This window comes from Ursus maritimus, unplaced genomic scaffold (genome assembly GCF_017311325.1).
Source record: "Ursus maritimus isolate PB19 unplaced genomic scaffold, ASM1731132v1 scaffold_2, whole genome shotgun sequence".
Taxonomy (NCBI): Eukaryota; Metazoa; Chordata; class Mammalia; order Carnivora; family Ursidae; genus Ursus; species Ursus maritimus.
Window position 1 is genome coordinate 83,119,130 of NW_024424452.1, and position 20,013 is coordinate 83,139,142.

General features: G+C 40.5%; 1 protein-coding gene across 4 annotated transcripts in view; it reads right to left on the reverse strand.

Moving 5' to 3' along the window:
• Positions 1 to 20,013, reverse strand: part of PLA2G4A (phospholipase A2 group IVA) — a 153,444-nt gene that overhangs the window by 78,969 nt on the left and 54,462 nt on the right. For 3 of the 4 annotated variants that reach the window (XM_008696933.2, XM_040636272.1, XM_040636274.1), the window contains 2 exons: positions 5,273 to 5,421; positions 4,442 to 4,555 (listed from right to left, as the gene is read on the reverse strand). In XM_008696933.2, the coding sequence (XP_008695155.1) occupies positions 4,442 to 4,555; positions 5,273 to 5,421 (263 nt within the window). Of the gene's footprint in view, positions 1 to 1,147; positions 1,345 to 4,441; positions 4,556 to 5,272; positions 5,422 to 20,013 lie in introns of those variants that run through there. The other variant, XM_040636273.1, reaches the window with a different exon arrangement.

Consider the following 20,013-nt stretch of genomic DNA (forward strand, 5'->3'; position numbering starts at 1 on the left):
AGATTTTATTTGTTTATTTAGAGAAAAAGTGCACGAGCGGTGGGAGCAGCAGAGGGAAAGAATCTCAAGACTCCCTGCTGAGCGTACAGCCCTAATTTACCCAACAGAGTGAGTAAATTAATGAATAGATGCCTCACGACACTGCTTACTGTATTACTTATCAGTTTACACATGAATGTCTATTCCTTTCCAAACGGAGTATTAGTTGCTGGAAAATGAACTTTTTGTAGTTTTCTTAACATTTAGCAAAGCTAAATTAAGAAATTAGCAAAGCTGCAAAATTTAAGCTGCTCAAATTCTCATATTAAAAAATAGTCTACTGGACGCCTGGGTGGCTCATTTGGTTAAGTGTCTGCCTTTGGCTCGGATCATGATCCCGGAGTCCTGAGATGGAGCTCTGCATCGGGCTCCTTGCTCAGCGGGCTCAGCGGGGAGTCTGGTCTCCCTCTGCCCCTCCCCCTGCTCACACTCACTCTCTCTCTCATTCTCTCTCTCTCAGATAAATAAAATCTTTAAAAAAATAATCTGATAGGTCAGTATTTTAAAATCACATAATAAAGATTTTTTTTTTGTGGCATCCCTGGGTGGACACAAAATGAAAGATTTTTATTATTGCATTATTATTGTTTTGCTTCCATATCTGTCAAATGGAAAGAATCAAAAATTCTTGAATGAAAATGGTCATATAAGAAAAGGTATTCTTTCTAGATCACAGAACTTTATAAATTAGAAAGGATCTTAGAAATAAGTTAATCAAAACTTCTATTTTGGAGATGAAGAAAATAAGACAGAAAAAAAGAGTGACAAATCAAACATTCTAGAGGGAGATTAGTGACCAAGACAAAATGAGAGAATAGATCTCCCGATTCCCTGAGTGGGTAGTGCAAACCCGTGGGAATCTGGCAATCTCCATTTGGAGACCCCGTTCTTTCTCTAGCTGGCTGCTGGCCACAGAAATCACTCTATGTTGACTCAGTATTGACTTTTGGATGACAAAATTTTGAAGAAGTTTCTGTTAATAATGTCTTGGCAGGAAACCTGTGTTCTCTCTTTGCCAAATCCAAGTGCTTTTTTTACTGTTTCAAACTGCTATAAAAGAATTGTTTAAAAACATCTTTTCCCACATTATTCCCTCACAGTCTCTCACCTCGGTGAACTCTGTGCTCCTCTGAAAGATGGGGTGCAGAGGTGAGGCGAGGCTGGAGAGCGTGCACAGGGCGCGCCACGTGATCGGGGGAATGCCAGGGGTTCTCCACGCAGCCGTATGCATTTACCTTTCTCCCCTCTACCATCACAGGTCAGCAACGCAAACAACTGTCCTTTAGATACAAACTTCAAAGGGCTCTTAAGAACAGAGTGATGAAGAAAAGCTGTTTGGCCAACTGTTTTCTCAGGCGCACTAAAGAAACTAATTATGTAAGCTACTTTAAATTCAGGAATGTAGAAAGTCTTTTTTAGCCCGGAGGTTACACAGCTAACCATAGGAAATGACAGGAGGACAGGAAATGCATGTTTCCCTGCAATACCTTCTCCCATAATCAGACTGAAGAGGGGGGAAAACACTTTGGAAAAGCCAATCCATGCTTACAAAGGTCTCAACAAACGTGTACTGAGAACCAGTCCCAGCGACACGTCTTACGAAGGTTGCGGGATGTTAGCCTCTGACCATCTCTAAACTTTACCCCACCGTGCATCGACATGTACCTGCACGGCCTTGTAACTTGCCAGGCCCCAGCTTGCTTTCTTCTTTTAAGACTCCATGCCTTTTCATTTATATAATGCTTAATACGTGTGGATATATCCACGTGCATACAGTAGTGATATATGTCTATAAGCAAGCATCATTATATATTTAATATGTAATAAACTATATACTTAATAAATACATAAACTTAGCAACACATATCTTATGTAATACTACAGAAAAGTATAATTTTGTATGATGCATCCATGTGCGCACAGTATTTTTTTTAGGATTTATTTATTAATTTGAGAGAGAGAGAAAGAGCGGGGAGGAGCAGATGGAGAGGGAGAGAGAAACCCTAGCAGTCTCTGCGTAGAGACCAACTGTGCATACACAGGAATTATGTATGTATTGATATGTATTTCTATAACTGAGGATTATTATATTTTTTGGTAAGATTTTATTTATTTATTTGAGAGAGAAAGAGAGAGAGAGCATGAGCAGGGGCAGGGGCAGAAGCAGACTCCCCACTAAGCAGGGAGCCCAAAGCGGGTTTCAATCCCAGGACCCCGGGATCATGACCTGAACTGAAGGCAGATGCTTAACCGACTGAGCCATCCAGGCACCTCCCATATATTTCATATATAATAAAGTTTATACTTAATAAATATATCAACTAAGTAACATATAATCTCTCTTATATAATATACTATATAAAAGTATAATTAAATAATTACATCTAAATGTATTTAAAATATAGGTATATGTAATATAATTATACTATATGTTATTATATGGATATATTATATATAAGTAAAATTAAGTCATTTAATCATAAATGAGTTATCATAAACTCTCCTATGAGATATTATCTCCATTTTACAAATGAGTAAATCAAGGCATGGAAGAGCTAAGTGGTTTGGCCAGGATGAAACAGATAATAAGGGACGGAGCTGGTATTTAAACACAAGTAACCCAGCTTCCAAAGCATTAACCACTATGTGCACTGTTCCACCGAGTCAAAGTCACCTACTCATATTCAGCGCCGGCGGGCTTCCTCTGACAACAGTCTTTTTTCTGTCTTCCTACCACACATTCCTGATTGATGCTTATCTCACCGTAGGGTGGTTTCACTTCTCACATGTTTCTGGCTCCTCTGCCCACTTCCTATCCCACCCCCTACCTCACCTCTACCCCACACAGAGGTAACTGAGGGAAGAGCCTTCTGTGTCTTGTTCTTCTTTATATTCCTTGCACGAAGCACCATGGCTGGTACACAGCGGACTTCAACGAACATTGGCAAGAGGGATGAATGCAAGAACTTTAACAAAAAAGTCAGCAGAACCATGGGCAGTGTATCCCTTGGCACTGGAGTAAGACATGCATCTAGAAGACACGTGTCCTGGAGCAGCTGGAGGAGTCAGCAGGGCATGTGGGGCTGGAGCGTCCTCAAGGCACCCGGGCTGCCCAGCTTGTATGAACTGGTCAGGCAGCCCTTTGGGCTTAAGTTGGTTTCTAGCTAGGTATATATTCATTCGGTAAATATAAACTATGTACTGACTCTTAATTAGGCATGCATAACCAGTATTCCTGTCCTATAGGATTTTAGTTGAGGGGGAGAGGAAGGGAGACGAGAAGTCAAACAATTTAAATGACTCAGACCCAGTGAATACCATAGGTCATTACCTTAGGGCTTCAGAGGAGGAGGAGGTCACTTGGATAGTAACAGAAAAGAGGTGAGAGTTAAGGAAAAGGCAGGTTTGGGTGAAGACAGCAGTTTGAAGTCACTCCAAGGACGAGCAAAACCACAGAGACTCTTCCAACAAGAAATGAATACATGGACCAGCCTTCTGGATACTGGTTCATCAGCTGTTCACATTTCTCACTGGAAATGTCTAAATTAGTTTCTTATAAAATTCAAAATCCAGTGTTTGCTCTGTATTAATAATCTTTCTAGGGCCTTGTGATCCCTAAGTTATTGAAATTTCAGAAATGCAGCAAACCTAGCAATGTAAAGAAAACAAAATCCCAAGACTGTTCCTGCTGACCTTTCCTGCTGCCCCCCTAATTATTTGAGGATTATTTGAGACAGAAATATCCCTCCACGGAGGCTTAATTTATTGCTAAACATGTAATTTTGGAACAGTCTGGATGTTCCAACAGTTTTCGTAAAAAAAAAAAAAAGAGTTATTTATTTATTTGAGAGAGAAAGCGAGCAAGTGTGCTCTGGGGGGGAGAGGTAGAGGGAGTGAGAGAGAGAGAATCCCAAGCAGACTCCCCGCTGAGTGAGGAGCCTGATGTGGGTCTTGATCCCATGACCCTGAGATCATGACCTGAGCCCCGAAATCAAGAGTCAGATGCTTAACTGACTGAGCCAGCCAGGTGCCCCCCAACAGTATTCTTTTTGAGTTCACTCACTCATTCTCACTCTCTCTCTCTCTCTGCCATTCCTCTCAGATTTTCATCTTCCTTTATCCTCCCAAAAGTTTTGTTTGGCCTCCTGGGGGGGGGGGGTCCAAAGCCATTGTCTCACTTAGAGCAACAACAGAGATTAATGTCTCTGTATTATTCAGTGTACTACTTCAATCAAAGCTTATAAGTATCAGAACAATAAAAAGGTTTGGACAAAAAGTAAAAGGGAACACAAAATTTTCCCTTTTAAAAATAAACATTCAAACAAACAAATAAATAAGATTCCAGAATAAATAGATTTTTATCTGACATAAGGTTGAAAAGTAATCCTGTTGTGTCACTTACTTGGTTGAAAATAAAAGGAACCTCTTTCTTCTCTCCCACTTTCATAGAGGAAATGGGGAACGTTGCTGTCCCTAGAGTTTCATCCATAACATAATTGGCATCCATTAACGTGACCTGTAGAGATTAAAAAGTAGGGTACAGGAATACAATTTCTCTTGGATCTCTGGAAATTATATCTAAAATTTCCACCACACTTAAAAAATGCAAGTTCTCAAATGATATTTAATAGTCATGTGAGGCCCTCAATATTGAACTGGTTATAATACTTTGTCTTTTCTTCCTGACGCATTTGCTACTAAGACAATCATTAACTTTTTCTTCTTCCTGATTGACTTAGTCATTATCGTGTTTTCAAAAATGGAACCTTACCCCCACCCCCGCAGGGGAAATGCTATTTTGGAGTATGAGAAATAAATTAATGTAGAAAATCCATGTAACCATTTTAGGAAAGATCTATTTTAACTTATTTTCAGGTTAATTATTTTCAGTTAGAAAAGTAACGTTAATAAAATTAACTTATTTTAAAGTCAGAATCCATTGACGATATTGTTTTTCTGTTGTACTTGGACCTTCCTCTTTGTAACAGAAAATCTGTTTTCTCCAAAGCACACCAGGAGGATAAGAGATTCTTCCCAGCCCTACCTAGCTTGCGTTTGCCACTGGGCACTCACGTCACTTGATGTGCACCACCTGGAGCCCAGGGCTGCAGGCTGCACAGCTGGCCCCCAATTACACCTGTCCGGGGAGAAAGACGGCACGAAAGGGACAAGCTCAAACACCAACTTCAACATGAATGATGACCATCTAACGGTCTGCAAATGAGTCACTGACCTCCAAAACATTTTCCTGGTTAGGATCCAAAATAAACTCGAAGGTCTCATTCCACACAGGGTTTATGTCATTATTGAAGTGTCTTGTTCTCTTCCTGCTGTCAGGGGTGGAGGAGATGAAAAGTTCCACGTACGGGTCTGGAGTGTCAACTGTAGGCAGGAAACACAAGCGAGAAGGATGCAAAAATGTGATTCATAATTCTTAATTTGTTTTTATTAATATGTGTTGTCAGATTATTTTTAATGAATCTGCAGGAGCATATTTAAAGGGTCCAAAATAACATACTCTATAATGGAAGAACATCATAGGTTAGATACTTCTTACATATGATGTTCCTGCCCATCGTAACAGTCCTGTGAGAAGGAATCGTTTATGAGGTGCTTTACTCAGAATTCTTCTATCCGCCTAAAGGACATGTTCAGCCAACACCTCAGGGGAACTGCTAAATGAGAACAATCTCACCCAACTAACTACAGTATAACCTTCACCCCAGGACAATGATGGTGACAAGATCATGGGGTTCAGGATCATGGTGCTTGTCTACTTTAGAAAAATGATCCAAATTACTTTACTTGCCAAACAAAATAATGAAAGTCAGTATGAGATAAATGTTGTTTATAGTTATAAGGTTGCCTTGTATAGCTGTACATGTTGTACACTGAACAACTCTTAGGGGCTGGCATTTATATTAGTGATCAACATATATTTCTGTGTTTATTATAGCAGTATTCAATCAGATGGAAGTGAGTTTCTCAAGGAAGTGACAGCTTTTTCTCTTGTACTTAAAGGCCTGCTGGAGTCAGGGCATGGTGTGGGTGCCATTTTAAATAGAAAGAAACAATGGCAAATAAAGGAACTATTTAAATTTCTTCCCATTATACATACACAGAGCAACAAGGCAACTGACACTAAGCAGTGGAAACACGTATCACTCCCTCCTCAGTGGTTCCATTGACTCCTTCACCATCCTACAACATTGCACACACTATATTTTATGGATGTAATTATACATTTATCTGTCTTTTCCTACAAGACTCAACAACTTGAGGGCAGCAATCAAGTCTTACTCATTTTTATCTCTTCAGAACCTAACAACTATCACAATACTTAAAAATCTCCTAACTTAAGGACTCGACTTTGCTCTTTAACACATCCTTTCCCATGTAATCATTGTAATTCATAACCATAAAAACCAACAGCTGAGTAATGACTGCTAGGATCTCTGTTAAGCACTTTACACACATTAGTCCGGTTCAAATCTCCCAAAGGCGCTACAGGGTAAATGCTCTGTTTTAGTGTTGAGGCAACAGGAACCGAGAGATGTTGAGCAATCTGTCTAATATCATCCAGTTAGTAAGTCTCAGAGGAAGATCTGGCTGCAACAATCATTCTTTTAATGACATCATGCTCCTTAATCCTAAAGACAAGATCATAAGGTAGGCATTGCTATCGAAAGAGGAGCTGGATTTAGAGATACGGAAAAGGTGGGGGAAGGATAGAAGGAGCAGGTAAGGCGGGGGCGGGGAGGAAGAGAGGGAGACAGGAAGGAATGTAAGGGGTGAGAGGGGGGAGAGGGAGAAAGAGAGAGAGAGGTGGTGCAGAGATCCACACAGAAAGATATAAAAACTGAAAACAAAGGAAAAGCAAAAATAATAGTTCTCAAATGATTGCTTTTCAAAGAAAAAAATTTTTAAAAATATACTTCACCTTTCAACGATAGTTATGGTCAAACAATTAAACCAACACCCTTCACTTAATTTTTAAACACTGTTCATAGTTCTATGCGGTGATCACATTTTTTCAAGTGTGCCTTTTTATTGTAAAGTGGAAAGATCTGCAAACGAGATATATGCATTTGGAATTGTCTTTTATTTCATTTTCTCACTTGGACTTAATGCATCGTTGGTCGAGGACAGCTGAGTCTCAACAGAGTACAATATAAATCCTAGGGTTCTGGTTAAAAACGTAGACCTTTGACCCTCATCCCCTAAGACCTATGATCCGTAGAGCTGCAGACGGCCGAGGACTCAGCATTCCTAAACAAACATTCTAGCTGACACAGATAGGTCATCTCCTGTTCACACTTTTGATACCCTGTTTTAGGGAAAAGGAAATCGGCAGTTATTGGAATTTTATTTATTTATTATTTATTTTTATGGAGCTGTAACTGGCATATAATATTGCATGAGCGTAAGGCACCCAATGTGTTGGTCTGATACGCTTACATATTGCAATTCCTAACCCAATGCTTCTATCTCTTGAGAGGACCATGGAAGACAAACTAGAAAACAAAAAAGACTGAGGAGGAAGCAAGGCAAGGGGAAATGGGCCAAAGAGAAGGGCGTGCTACAAGGCGACTCTTCCCACCTCCTCAACCAGCAGACGCTCCTTTTCCTTACCCATGTTTCTGCCGTGGGGCCAGAGCTCAGGGTTGCAAGTCAGAAATAAAATGACAGATTTAGAGCAGCAGGTGGTAGACCATCAAGAAAAATATCTTTCCTCTTTTGGGTAGAAGGCAGCACATGATTTAAAGGAAGATTCCATTGGGATTTCACATTAAATGTACAAAACTGTAGCCTTCTTCATCCCACAGCCTCATGGTCTTTTCCATCTGTTTCCCCGAAACACAAGAAAACCCAAAACCAAGCAAAAAAACCAATCTAGAAAACAAGAAGTGTCTGGGAGGAGGAGGCAGGCAAACAGTAAACATCACTCATTCGTTCGACAAATATTTGGGTGCCTGCTCTGTGCCGGGAGCTACCTGTCAAGAAGCAGTTGGGCTTTAACAGGCAGCTGAACACGACACTGCAGATCTGAACGATGGAAGTGAGTCAAATGCTAACAGCCTAATTTTAGAGGCAGGAGTAAATGGGAGACAAGCAGATACACTACGCCAGTGACTAGTAACTCAGTCACTCAGATTATTACACAGAAATAAAGTCAAATCGTAGGCGGAGAAATTGCCTTTGAGGCTTGGTCTTCATTTGAATCTGAGGAGAAGAGGGAGAGGTGTTCTCAGGCCAAAAAAGAAGGAGAAAGCAGAAAGTTAAGTTCCTGTGAGAAACCACGTGGGGAAAGAATGCAGCAAACTGAGGGAGCGTAAGTCAATCAGGGAGATAAGCATCTTCTAAGCTATTCTGGATGCTCTGTCCCGATCATATGCCTCAGCGAATTCTAACTCTGACAAAATGATAAAGAAAAGAGCATACAACAAGACGCCAACACTACACTTTTGTATTAAAACGTCAACGCAGACTTGTGTGTGTGTGTGTGTGTGTGTGAGTAAAGCAATAGAAGTTTATTAAGTGAACATTCAGAAAAAGCTCCCAAGAGTGAGAGGGGTCCCCACAGGGTTGCCACTGAGGCCTTTAGGGCTGGTCTTTTATAGAAAGCTAACCAGGGAACTGAAATCCTTTTCACATCTCTAATGATACCACCATTGAGCAAGGACTAGTCATAACACCTTCAAAGGCTTACTTCCTTTTTAAGGTCTGGTTACTCTTTGTTGGTCACAGGTGATTATCATAAAAAAGACACCCACCCCACATGCCTAGGGCAGAATGTTCTGGTTTGTCCCCTTATCTCTGGTTTCCCCACACCTCCACATTTTAGGGATTTCTGTGAGCCTGATCAACCTAGCCCCCTATCTACATCTCCCCGCCTAGCCCCGCCTGTCCCCTACTCATTCCTCCCCCCGGAATAGTAACCCTAACAGCCGCTAGGGAATGGGACAATGACCACTCTGGCTGCTTCCTGCTGAAATGGGGTGGTGGGCTGTGTGGCAGAATCTATCCAGGGGTCAGACCAGGGGCCCGAGGATAGCTCCGGGGGGGTCATGACGGGCAGCAAACGGTACATGTATCAGCACATGCGAAAGGATGAACATAAAACAAGTATTAGGTCCCTAATTATGATCGCATCCCTTAGATAAGATCCCCAATTATCAATTTTGTCAAATCAATGGAGAGCTTGATTGGACAGACCTTTTTTAAAAGCAAATGAGAATCCTGTTCAACTGTCACTTTGGATTCTTCTTTTCACTTTTAAATACAACCAAGATTCTACAACTCTGGTCAAGAGTGGTAGCTGTGTGAGCTTCTCCCCTTGGGTCATGAGCAAGAGACCTCAACGTTCAGATGTCAAAGGGTGCGGGGCAGTGGAAAACCACGGACAGCTGCAAACTCTGACACCTCAAAGGGCATCACGGCTGATGTCTGCGAGCTGAGAAACATCTGTAGCAGTGGCAGCCGCTGCAGGATGGAAAAGAGTGTTAGGACACGAGCTTAAAATCGGATGACAATAATCACATAGCTCACTTTCTCTGCATCATCTATAATCTTCGTTGGCTTCGGAAAGGGAAGGAAAGCTTCGTGGAAGCTCCGAAAAGGGAAAGCAGTCCATTTTGACAGCAAAGCTAAGCCCAGGGCTTTAGAGATACACAGCAAGGGAGGAAGAAAAAGGCAAATGCAGGAAAAGAACTGTTCGGGGTTTTTTTCTCCTGTCTACTTATTTCAGGGTTTTGTGAATTCGTGCCTATAGGGTAACTGGATATTGAATCACTGATTCGGCTTCACCTTGATTCGTTCCAGCCAAACAGGTGGTAAAGCAAAGAAGCAACGTGTGGGCAAAAGCGTTCTTACCTCTCATCCTTTTGTCTAAATCTTGACAAACAAAAATGTTGCGGGTGTGGGATACAGATCTTTTTTTTGCTCCCATAAAGATGACATGAAACCACATGTACCAGAAATAGCTTCAGGAGCTTTGGGTTGTAAAACCTCTCATAAACTTTAGTAGTTTAAGGAGTGCCTACCTAAATTAATAACAGGCTCACCTGTCCTTTCAGCTTTGTCTGAGCAAAATATTATGTGACTCATGATAGGGGCTAATGGCAGCTTCAATTCTAAGTTCTATTTTAAATGTCCTCCATTTGCTTTCTCATATCCACTTTGCTCAGCCACTTAAACCCTCCGCGTTAAATAAGGATGACCTGTAACCGGTTACAATTCTTGTAATAAACAGCAACGACAACTACAAAAATCCCCAAAGGAATAGATCTCCCCAATTCACAGTCAAAACATCACTTTCCAAATAGCTACTACTGCTGATGGCGAACTTAAAGTGGGTTTCTCAAAATGCATTCCTCTAAAATATCTTCACAGAATCATCGGGAGTGTCAAAAATGCAAACACCTTGCATCTTCGGTCAGAGCACAGGCTTAGAAATCTGCATCTTTAACAACTTGACCAGGTGATTCTTAAGTACGCAAGTTTGAAAAACATGGTTTAAAGTATATATTATTAGAATCGACTAAACAACGATATAAATAACACCCACAGAAAAGTAGAAACATTTTGGCATTGAGAAGTCAACAGGCTTACTGGCCTGTCACGGAGTTATTCTGCCCATAGACTAAATTAAGCACAATCCAGTAATTCACTTCCGTTTCTTTCCAGCCATTAAAGACATTTCCAAGTGGCCACATGAAAACAAATCCAAGAATAAAGTACATGGGGTGTGTTAGTTGGCAATCTATATAAGGTGACAGACTGATATTCTGTCTCTGTCCCCACCAAAATAGGAAAACCATAGTAAGGCCAAAAATTAAATAATAATTTCTTGAAATAAATGCCTCTGAATATTGTCTTCGAATGTCGTCCCTCCTTTGAAATATTTATGATTTCGTGATAATGCTAATTACATGGAGAACTTAAAGCTTTTGACTTAAACGTTTAAAAATGTAAAGGGTTTGTGGTGGCCAACCTTTTCACGTTCCCTGTTCTACGACACTGGCCGAGTGGCTGGCCAGGAAAGGGATTGTTACCCTCACGATACATGTCCAAATTTCAACAGCAGTTCAGTTCTTTTTTTAATGTACAGTTTTTGTTGAAGGATACTACATGGGCTTAAGAGTTAGGAGACCATAGCTGTAGTCTGTTGAGTTTTCAGATTGAGTTCTAGAACATTACCAGCGTTCTGGAAGCCTCCCTCAACTCCCTCCAGAAGGGTGACTACTACCGGCCTTCTATCACCAGAGAGTAATTTTACCTGCTTTTTATCTTTATATAAATAGAATCAATAGCACAATATGTACTACTGGGTCTGGCTTCTTTTGTTCACCAGGAAGTTTGTGAGATCCATCCACACTGACATGTGTCATGTGCTCATTATTATCGATGTAAATTGTTCCACTGTATAAACGAATATTCCATAAAATTTGTATCCATTTCACTGTTAGTGGACATTTGGATTGTTTCCAGTTTGGGATATTACCAACGGTGCTGCCATGAACATCCTTGGACATGGCTTTTGTGGCATACATGTTTGCATATATATGTACGTTTCTGCCACAAGATTCCTACGAATGGGGTTACTTAGGTCTGAAATTGTTACGCCATGGTACACACCCCTGATGTTAACAGTCACACGGCAGCACAGCCTTCCAATACTTAATGTTGTCAGTCTTGTACTTTTAAACATGGGGGTGTGTGTAATGCTATCTCAGTGTGGATTTATTTCACACATCTTTGATGACTATGCGCTTGAGGATTTATTCATATGTTTTTATTGGTCAACTGGATATTCTCTTGAGTGAAGGGCATACTCAAATCCTTTGTCCATTTTTTTTTTCCTGCTGGGTTGCCTGTTTTTTATATTGATTTATGGAGTACCTTACATATCCTAGATATGAGTCCTTGACAGACATACATATATTGCAAATATATTTTACTAACTTAGGGTTTATCTTTTCACTACTTTAATGAAGTCTTTTGATCAAAATAAATGACTAACTTTAGTATAGTCCAGTGTGTCCATTTATTTTGTTATAATTCATACTTTTTGTCTTTTAAGAAAACTTCAGTTATTCCAGTGTCATAAAATAGTTTGTACTAATATCTTCAAAAATCTCATTTGTTTTACTTTTTAGATCTAAAATCCAATTACTAGAATTACTTTTTTAATAAAGTTTTTTTTAAAGACTTTATTTATTTATTTGTCAGAGAGAGAGAGAGAGGGAGAGAGCACGTGAGCACCAGCAGGCAGAGCAGCAGGCAGAGGCAGAGGGAGAAGCAGGTTCCCCACTGAGCAAGGAGCCTGATGCAGGACTCGATCCCAGGACCCCAGGATCATGGCCTGAGCTGAAGGCAGATGCTTAACCAACTAAGCCAGCCAGGCACCCCTAGAATTAATTTCTGTGTATGGTGTGTGTGTGGGGGGGGTATTATGATTATTTTACATATTTTTAACCAATGGTGTCAGCATCATTTACTGGAAATCCCACCTTTATTTTTTTAAAGATCTTATTTACCTATTTGAGAAAAAGGGAAAGAGAGATCATGAGCAGAAAGAGGGACAGAGGCAGAGGGAGAAGCAGGCTCCCCGCCAAGCAGGGAACCCAAAGCGGGGCTGGATCCCAGAACCCTGGGATCATGTCCTGAGACGAAAGCAGATGCTTAACTGACTGAGCCACCCAGGCATCCCGAAATACCACCTTTAATCCTTGCATTGCAATATAACTTTTGTACTAATCAAGAGGTCATATAAATGCAAGTCTGTTTCTGGACTTTTACTGGTCTACCAGTCCGTTAGTCTATTCACTGAAACTCACACTAATGCCACAGTCTTAATTATCATATGTTGTAATAAATCTTGATGTCAGGTAGTATAAATCCTCTTTCTTCAACTTCTTCATGGTTATTTTCTCAGACATTTTATTTTAACAATTTAAAGATGTCATTCTATTATCTTGTGGTTTCTATGTCTTCTATTGAGGAATCCACTCTCAGTCTTTGCTTTTTTTAATGTCTTTTCTTTCCGCCCCTCTGGATGCCTTTCGAATTTTTTTCTTTCTCTTTAGTTTCCAGCAATTTTATTGCAATATGCCTAGGATTGGTGTTCTTTGTATTTATCCTCGGGTTCATAACACACACACACACACACACACACTTTCTCATTCTCAGTGCTTTTTTTTTTTTTTTAACCACGCCCTAGATATTCCTCATGTTTTTATTCTATCGTTTATTTCCCTTTTTGTTCTTTGTGTTTCAGTCTGGATATTTTCTACTAACCTATTCGGTTAATTAATTCCCCGTCTTCAACTGCATCTAAACTACATTACATCCATCTACTGAGTTTTTAATTTTACTTACTGTGTTTTTAGTTGTAATTTTGCCATTTGATTCTTTCTTATATATCTGGTTCCCTGGTAAAATTCTCCATCTTGTCCCCTATTTTCTTGAACATATGAATCTCAGTTATTTTAAATATTATGGGGCGATCTATTTATTTGTCTTGATCTTGTTCTTGGTACACCTGGCAGTTCTCAGCTGAATGCCAGACCTTTTTATGAAAACTTCCGAGGCAGCAAGATCTACCTCCACAGAGGGCCCACCTTACCTCCTAGCAGGTGGTGAGAATAGAATGCATCCCCTCAATTTAATCCCAAATCTCAAATCTGAGATTGACTCAAACCTTTGTAAGGGTCAGCCTACCTCTTGTTCATTCCCACTGTGTTGTAGGCTTACATTCGATAGTTCTGATCTCCAATATGTTTTTTCTCCCTTAGCACCGTGAGGCTGCCAATATCTCTGCTTTGTTTCGGGGGGATTTTATGTTTGCCTCTCAGCCTGTTGTCCTGCACAGATTAAGACTCTGGCCAGTGCACAGGGTGAAGGCATGGTCTTTCAGCTTCTCTAGGCTTCCCTTCTCTCAGGGATCCTGCCCCTCACATTCTAACTGGCTGAGTTCTGAAATGCAGTTTTGGTGTCCCCATGTTCTCCGAGGTTGCCAAAGCTCCTCACTGCTTGGGTACTTCCCACATCCCTGTCTCCCTGTTACCCTCCAAACCCACCTAGATCCAGCAGTGGATGGAGGGGGGAAATGGCTTGCAGAATCCTGGGCCTACTTCAGTGAATCCTCTTCTCTGGGATATTGGTCCTTCAAATCCCAGTTGGCTCAGTGGCTTTTCAATCCTTCAGACATTTTTAAAATTAATCTGTGTTTTCTAAGTTGCACTTAGGGAAAATGAATATTCTGCTGTTAGTTATTTCAGCATAGCCCTATGACCACCGAGTCATTAGCTTGACCAAACATTTACTAATCCCTATTCCTCTTATTTCCACTCTCACATGACTGTCCAGAAATTTACTGCATTTCTCAAGTCACCTACTCTATCTATATCCACTACTCCTCATCTGAGGACACAACTCAGACTCATACTTCACTGAGCAAACGAAAGGAGAGGAGTAGATGTACTCATTCAATTTCCCTTCCACGTACCTCACAACCGTAAAGCTATATTTATAATTAGAAAATGTATTTATTCCTACTTAAGTTCCTCCTTCAGGTCTTAGAAGAAAAAGTCTCCATACCCGCTTCTCTCAGTTTCATACTATTCCACCTCTTCTATTTCTCATTCATCCCTTGCCCCAAATTAATCTGTAAATATTTGCTTTGCCTTGGCCACATCTTCTCAACCTGTAAACAAATATTGATCAATAAAAAAATTAACAAAATTTCATTAATTTTGCCAATTCCTCAAGATCTTTCCTATCCTCGGCAAAGAGTTTAGAAAAGTAAATGTAGTCCATACGGGTTGCACCTGGGTGCTGCCGTCAGATAAGCGTCCGACTCTTGGTTTCAGCTCAGGTCATGATCTCAAGATCCTGAGACTGACTCCCACATCAGGCTCTGCGCTCAGCGGGGAGTCTGCTTGAGATTCTCTCTCTCCCTCTCCCCGTCCTGCTATGCTCTCGTTCTCTCTCTCAAATAAATAAGTAAATATTCTTTAAAAATGTAGTCTATACTTACTACTTCTAATCCCATCATCTTGTAAAATTCCAACCTATTGTGCTCCACCTTGTTCTATCACATAATCAGCAATTCTCTCTACTGTAACTTTTTTCTCAGCTTTATTGAGATGTGAGGTGTACAACATGATGATCTGATACACATATTGCCAAGTGATTATCACAGTAGGGTTAGTTAGCACCTCTATCATCTCATATAAATACCATTTCTTTTGGTGATGAAAACATGGACGATCTACTTTCGTAGCAACTTCCAAATACATAATACAGTATTGATAACTATAATCACCGTGCTGTAATTAGATCTCTAGAACTTGCTCATCTTACAACTGGAAGTTTGTATCCTTCGACTGACATCACTTTATTCCCCCAGCTCCTGGCAATCATCATGCCCCTATCATAGCTTCAATATAGAACTCAAAGAACTTTCTCTCAATGCAATACCCTTTGTGCAAATAAAAGATATCATTATTTGTGATTTCCTACCTCGTTCTGTAAATGTTCCCTCAGTATATCTTTCTCTAACATTTCCCCCCTCAGCTCACCACTAACTTGTGGGCTTTCATGTCACATCTCTTACAAATCCTTCAAAAGAGTCCTTCAAGATGAAGCGACCCCCTTAAAAAAAATGAACCCTCATGCAGTCAAAACCAACTTGTAAAGGAATTATCCGTTATTTACATAGTCTTAACAAACACACTCAATATGTACCCCTCAGATCACATGGCACACATGAATCCTGCAGTTTGATTAATCTCAGGTCCTTTAAAGCTGATCATCTTCAAGGTTAAATGGCAGTCATGATGCATCCATTCACTCCCTCAAGGCTGCGAGGAGGGGGTGGTATAAACATGACAAATATGAGATTCTTGATCACACATCCATATATATCCTACTGCAGACTAATACATTTTTATAGGCTTCCATCTTTTTTTAGCCATTCTGAATCAATTCTGGAAGCCCTCTAATCCTCTCCTGGCTCTAGTTTACACATAAATAGGACTGTCTCCCTGATCTACATCTCTGAGCCCCTTTCTACTCTGAGATTTTGAATCTTGTTCTTGAATGCCTTGCAAATACCTCAAACTCAACATGTACAAAACAGATTTATTTTCTTTCCATCTTTCTTTCCTTACCTGCAAGACAAAAGAAAAACAAAGCAAAACAAACCAAAACCCTCAAAGTAAAACCTTGTTATTTTCCCTGACTTTCCTATTTTACTTCAGGGAGCCATCACTCCCAGGCATCGGAGCTGGAAACATGAGATCTGTTCTCTTTTCCTCACAGCCCCTGTATCCGATCTGTCTCACCTATTCCACCTCTCATGTGGCTATCACTCCTGCTTCCTCAAGCTCAGAGTACCACCGCCCCAGTTCAACTAAGCAATACCTCTCACCTGGACTCTTCACATAATCTCGTAGTCGCTTATTTTCCCCACATTCAAACCGCTCTTTGTAATGCCTCCACTACAAAGCCACGATTGTCTTTGTGAAACACACTTTTGCCCTTCACTGAGTAGGACTGGGAGGGCCAGCCTAAGTGTGGTGAGAAAGGGCTACAGGGCCCCCCCACTGGACCCCAGGTTCTCCTTCCAGTCAGTGACCCTCCACTACGCACAGCAGCATCACCCTCACGAGTCAACAGTTAGGCCCTGAGGCATCTCTGGAATCCACACATTTTGAACATTCCATACAGTCACCCTGATGGCGGAAGCATCCGTTCTGAGTAAGAAAACATGGCTTCTCTTTTACTTGTGCATATCCTTATGCTTTCTTTCGACATTTTAGCCGATAACTAAACATTATTAAGTTGTGTCCTTGTCCTAAGAATTTTCAAGGGTCCAAATACTGTACACATAAAGGATGAGTGGAATGAGGAGTAGTCTCTATTTTTCCCTTATCCTGTTCACACTTCCCTCGTCAACTGGTTGTTCTGTTTTCTTATCAGGTAAAATTGGCCACTATGAAGCATGTTCCCTAGAGGCCACATCTCCATACATCTGCATAAAATAAAAATAATTTCACGTCAACCTTCAACTTGCTGATTTAGGTTTTATTATTCCCATCATGCAGGTGAGGAAGCAGAGACTCAGAGGCATTTAGTAAGTTGAGCAAGATCATTCAGAGACCGGATTTTAACCTAGTCTTTCTGAAGCCAAATTCCTTGCCCTTTCAAATATACCAACACTAATAACTCTTACCTGTTTTTGCCTCTATTTAACCATAAGCTCCATGATGGCAGGAACCACATCCTTCCTATTCACTACTATGTCTAAGAGTCTAGCATAATGTCTGAAATATTATAGGAACATATAAATATTACTGAAGTAATGATGATGGACTAGCCCTGAGCAATACTGCAGAAAAGGGGACCTTTACTTTAGGCCCAACGATCTTCCCTCTCTAACTCGTCTCTACTCTTGCCTAGTATGTCTCAACCTTCCTAGAGCTCTGTCCCACCCCACTCATTTGTATTTTAATGTAAGTCAGTGCCAGTCATTTCTTCCAAGTGCATTTGCATTTAACCTTTATTTTCAGGTTCTAAATGCAAATATAATAATAAACCTTTGAATCCCATCTTGCCCCCCTTAATAACTCCAAAGAACAGGATAGAGCATCAAGGGACTCGTTTATACCTAGCAGCCCCTGCTTGCTCCGGAACAGGCTCGGAGTTGGAATTGTTACAGCTATAGATGCTAGAGGGCAGTCCCTGCAAATTGCTGGAAATGCAGAAGCTAGACAAGTTAGTGAAGAATTCAGTGTGGTTTCGTAAAACGGAACTTCGGCAGGGATTCTGGATACACCGAAGAGAGAAGAGCAAAGCCCTTACAACAGCAGCAGCATTGTCTAGGAACTCAAATCATCACAGAATACCTTTCCCTCATTTGAAATTACAAAGCAGTTCTATTAACATTATTTTTGAATCCCTTGATCAGGCATAGTCTCCAATTTGAACTCTCCCTATTTTTTCATTTTTTTTTTCTCACAGCCTCAGATCTATAAAAGCACTTTCTCAGGTCACATGTTTCCTTTTGTAAAGGGACACAAAACTATCAGAATGTAGCATCAGCCAGATGGATGTCAGGAAGAAAGCCCAGTAGCATCTACGCACAACTGACTTCGTACAGCTTGACTAACGATTGACTCAGTACATTAATGAAGTGGGTACATGGTAAAAAAACCAAAAACCAAAAAAAAAACTTACTGGAAAGAATGTTGATACTCATGAGAAAACAGAGAAAGATCAATTCAAAAAACCCAAAGCAAGTAAAATGTCAATCTAGAACAGAACTGAAATTTTTGTTGCTACTTGCGTTGCCTCTTGACTTAAATCTCTGTGATGCCTTTTTGGAAGGAAACAAAAATACCTTTGTTATCAGTATCTATGATAGAATGTTTTTAAAAGTTTAGAATCTAGGAATGTTTCCTGGCATCTACTTCGGTTGGAGAGAAAGAGTAGTTCTGCACAAATTCTTATGTAGTATTATAAAACAATGTCTTTATCAAGGCAAGAAACAACAATTGTTGGAGAGGATGTGGAGAAAGGGGATCCCTCCTACATTGTTGGTGGGAATGCAAGTTGGTACAGCCACTCTGGAAAACAGTGTGGAGGTCCCTTAAAAAGTTAAAAATTGAGCTACCCTATGATCCAGCCATTGCACTACTGGGTATTTACCCCAAAGATACAGACGTAGTGAAGAGAAGGGCCATATGCACCCCAATGTTCATAGCAGCAATGTCCACAATAGCTAAATCGTGGAAGGAGCCGAGATGCCCTTCAACAGATGACTGGATTAAGAAGTTGTGGTCCATATATACAATGGAATATTACTCAGCTATCAGAAAGAACGAGTTCTCAACATTTGCTACAACATGGACAGCACTGGAGGAGATAATGCTAAGTGAAATAAGTCAAGCAGAGAAAGACAACTATCATATGATTTCTCTCATCTATGGAACATAAGAACTAGGAGGATTGGTAGGGGAAGAAAGGGATAAAGAAAGGGGGGGTAATCAGAAGGGGGTCGGAAACCAGGGATGTACTGTATGGTGACTAACATAATATAATAAAAAATCATTAAAATAAAAAAAAAATAGAATTTTCCCCTTAAAAAAAAACAAAACAAAAAAAACAATGTCTTTATATTGTTAATGCTAGCTACATGGATTTAGCTGTAGATATGCATTCTACCCTACACAAGACTAATTCTTTTTTCTTTTTTCTTTTTTTTTTAAAGATTTTATTTATTTATTTGACAGAGAGAAAGAGACAGCCAACAAGAGAGGGAACACAAGCAGGGGGAGTGGGAGAGGAAGAAGCAGGCTCCCAGCACAGGAGCCAGATGTGGGGCTCGATCCCAGGACTCTGGGATCACGCCGTGAGCCGAAGGCAGACGCTTAACGACTGAGCCACCCAGGCACCCCAAATTCTTATTTTTCATTAAAAAAGGAGTTCTCAGCCTTGATAAGACTGACATTTTGGGTCAGATCATTCTTTGCTCTGGGATGCCGTCCCTGGCCTCAACACAATAGATGCCAGCAGGATCCCCCAATTGTGACAATTAAAAATGTCTCTAGATATTATTGCCCAGTGTACCCTGTGCAGCCAAATCGACCCCCCACTCAGGTTTGAACCACTCTACTCAAACAAGGCATTATCCTTGCTACCTGACATTTATTCACTAGCATAAACCATTACAAAATGGCCAGATTCCCTAATGATGGATAGTACACATACTACTTAGTTATGAATCCTATCTCATTCTCCATTCAAGCTGTGAAGTCTTCTGGGAAGCTTACTGCCAACACTTTTCAAAAATCAGTAACATCATATAGCCTAAACACACAATTACTGAGTGCATACCTTCTTGGGTTGGTTTCCCAGAGTTATTCATACCTATTTCATCTTTTCATCTAGACCACAACCGCTCAAAGG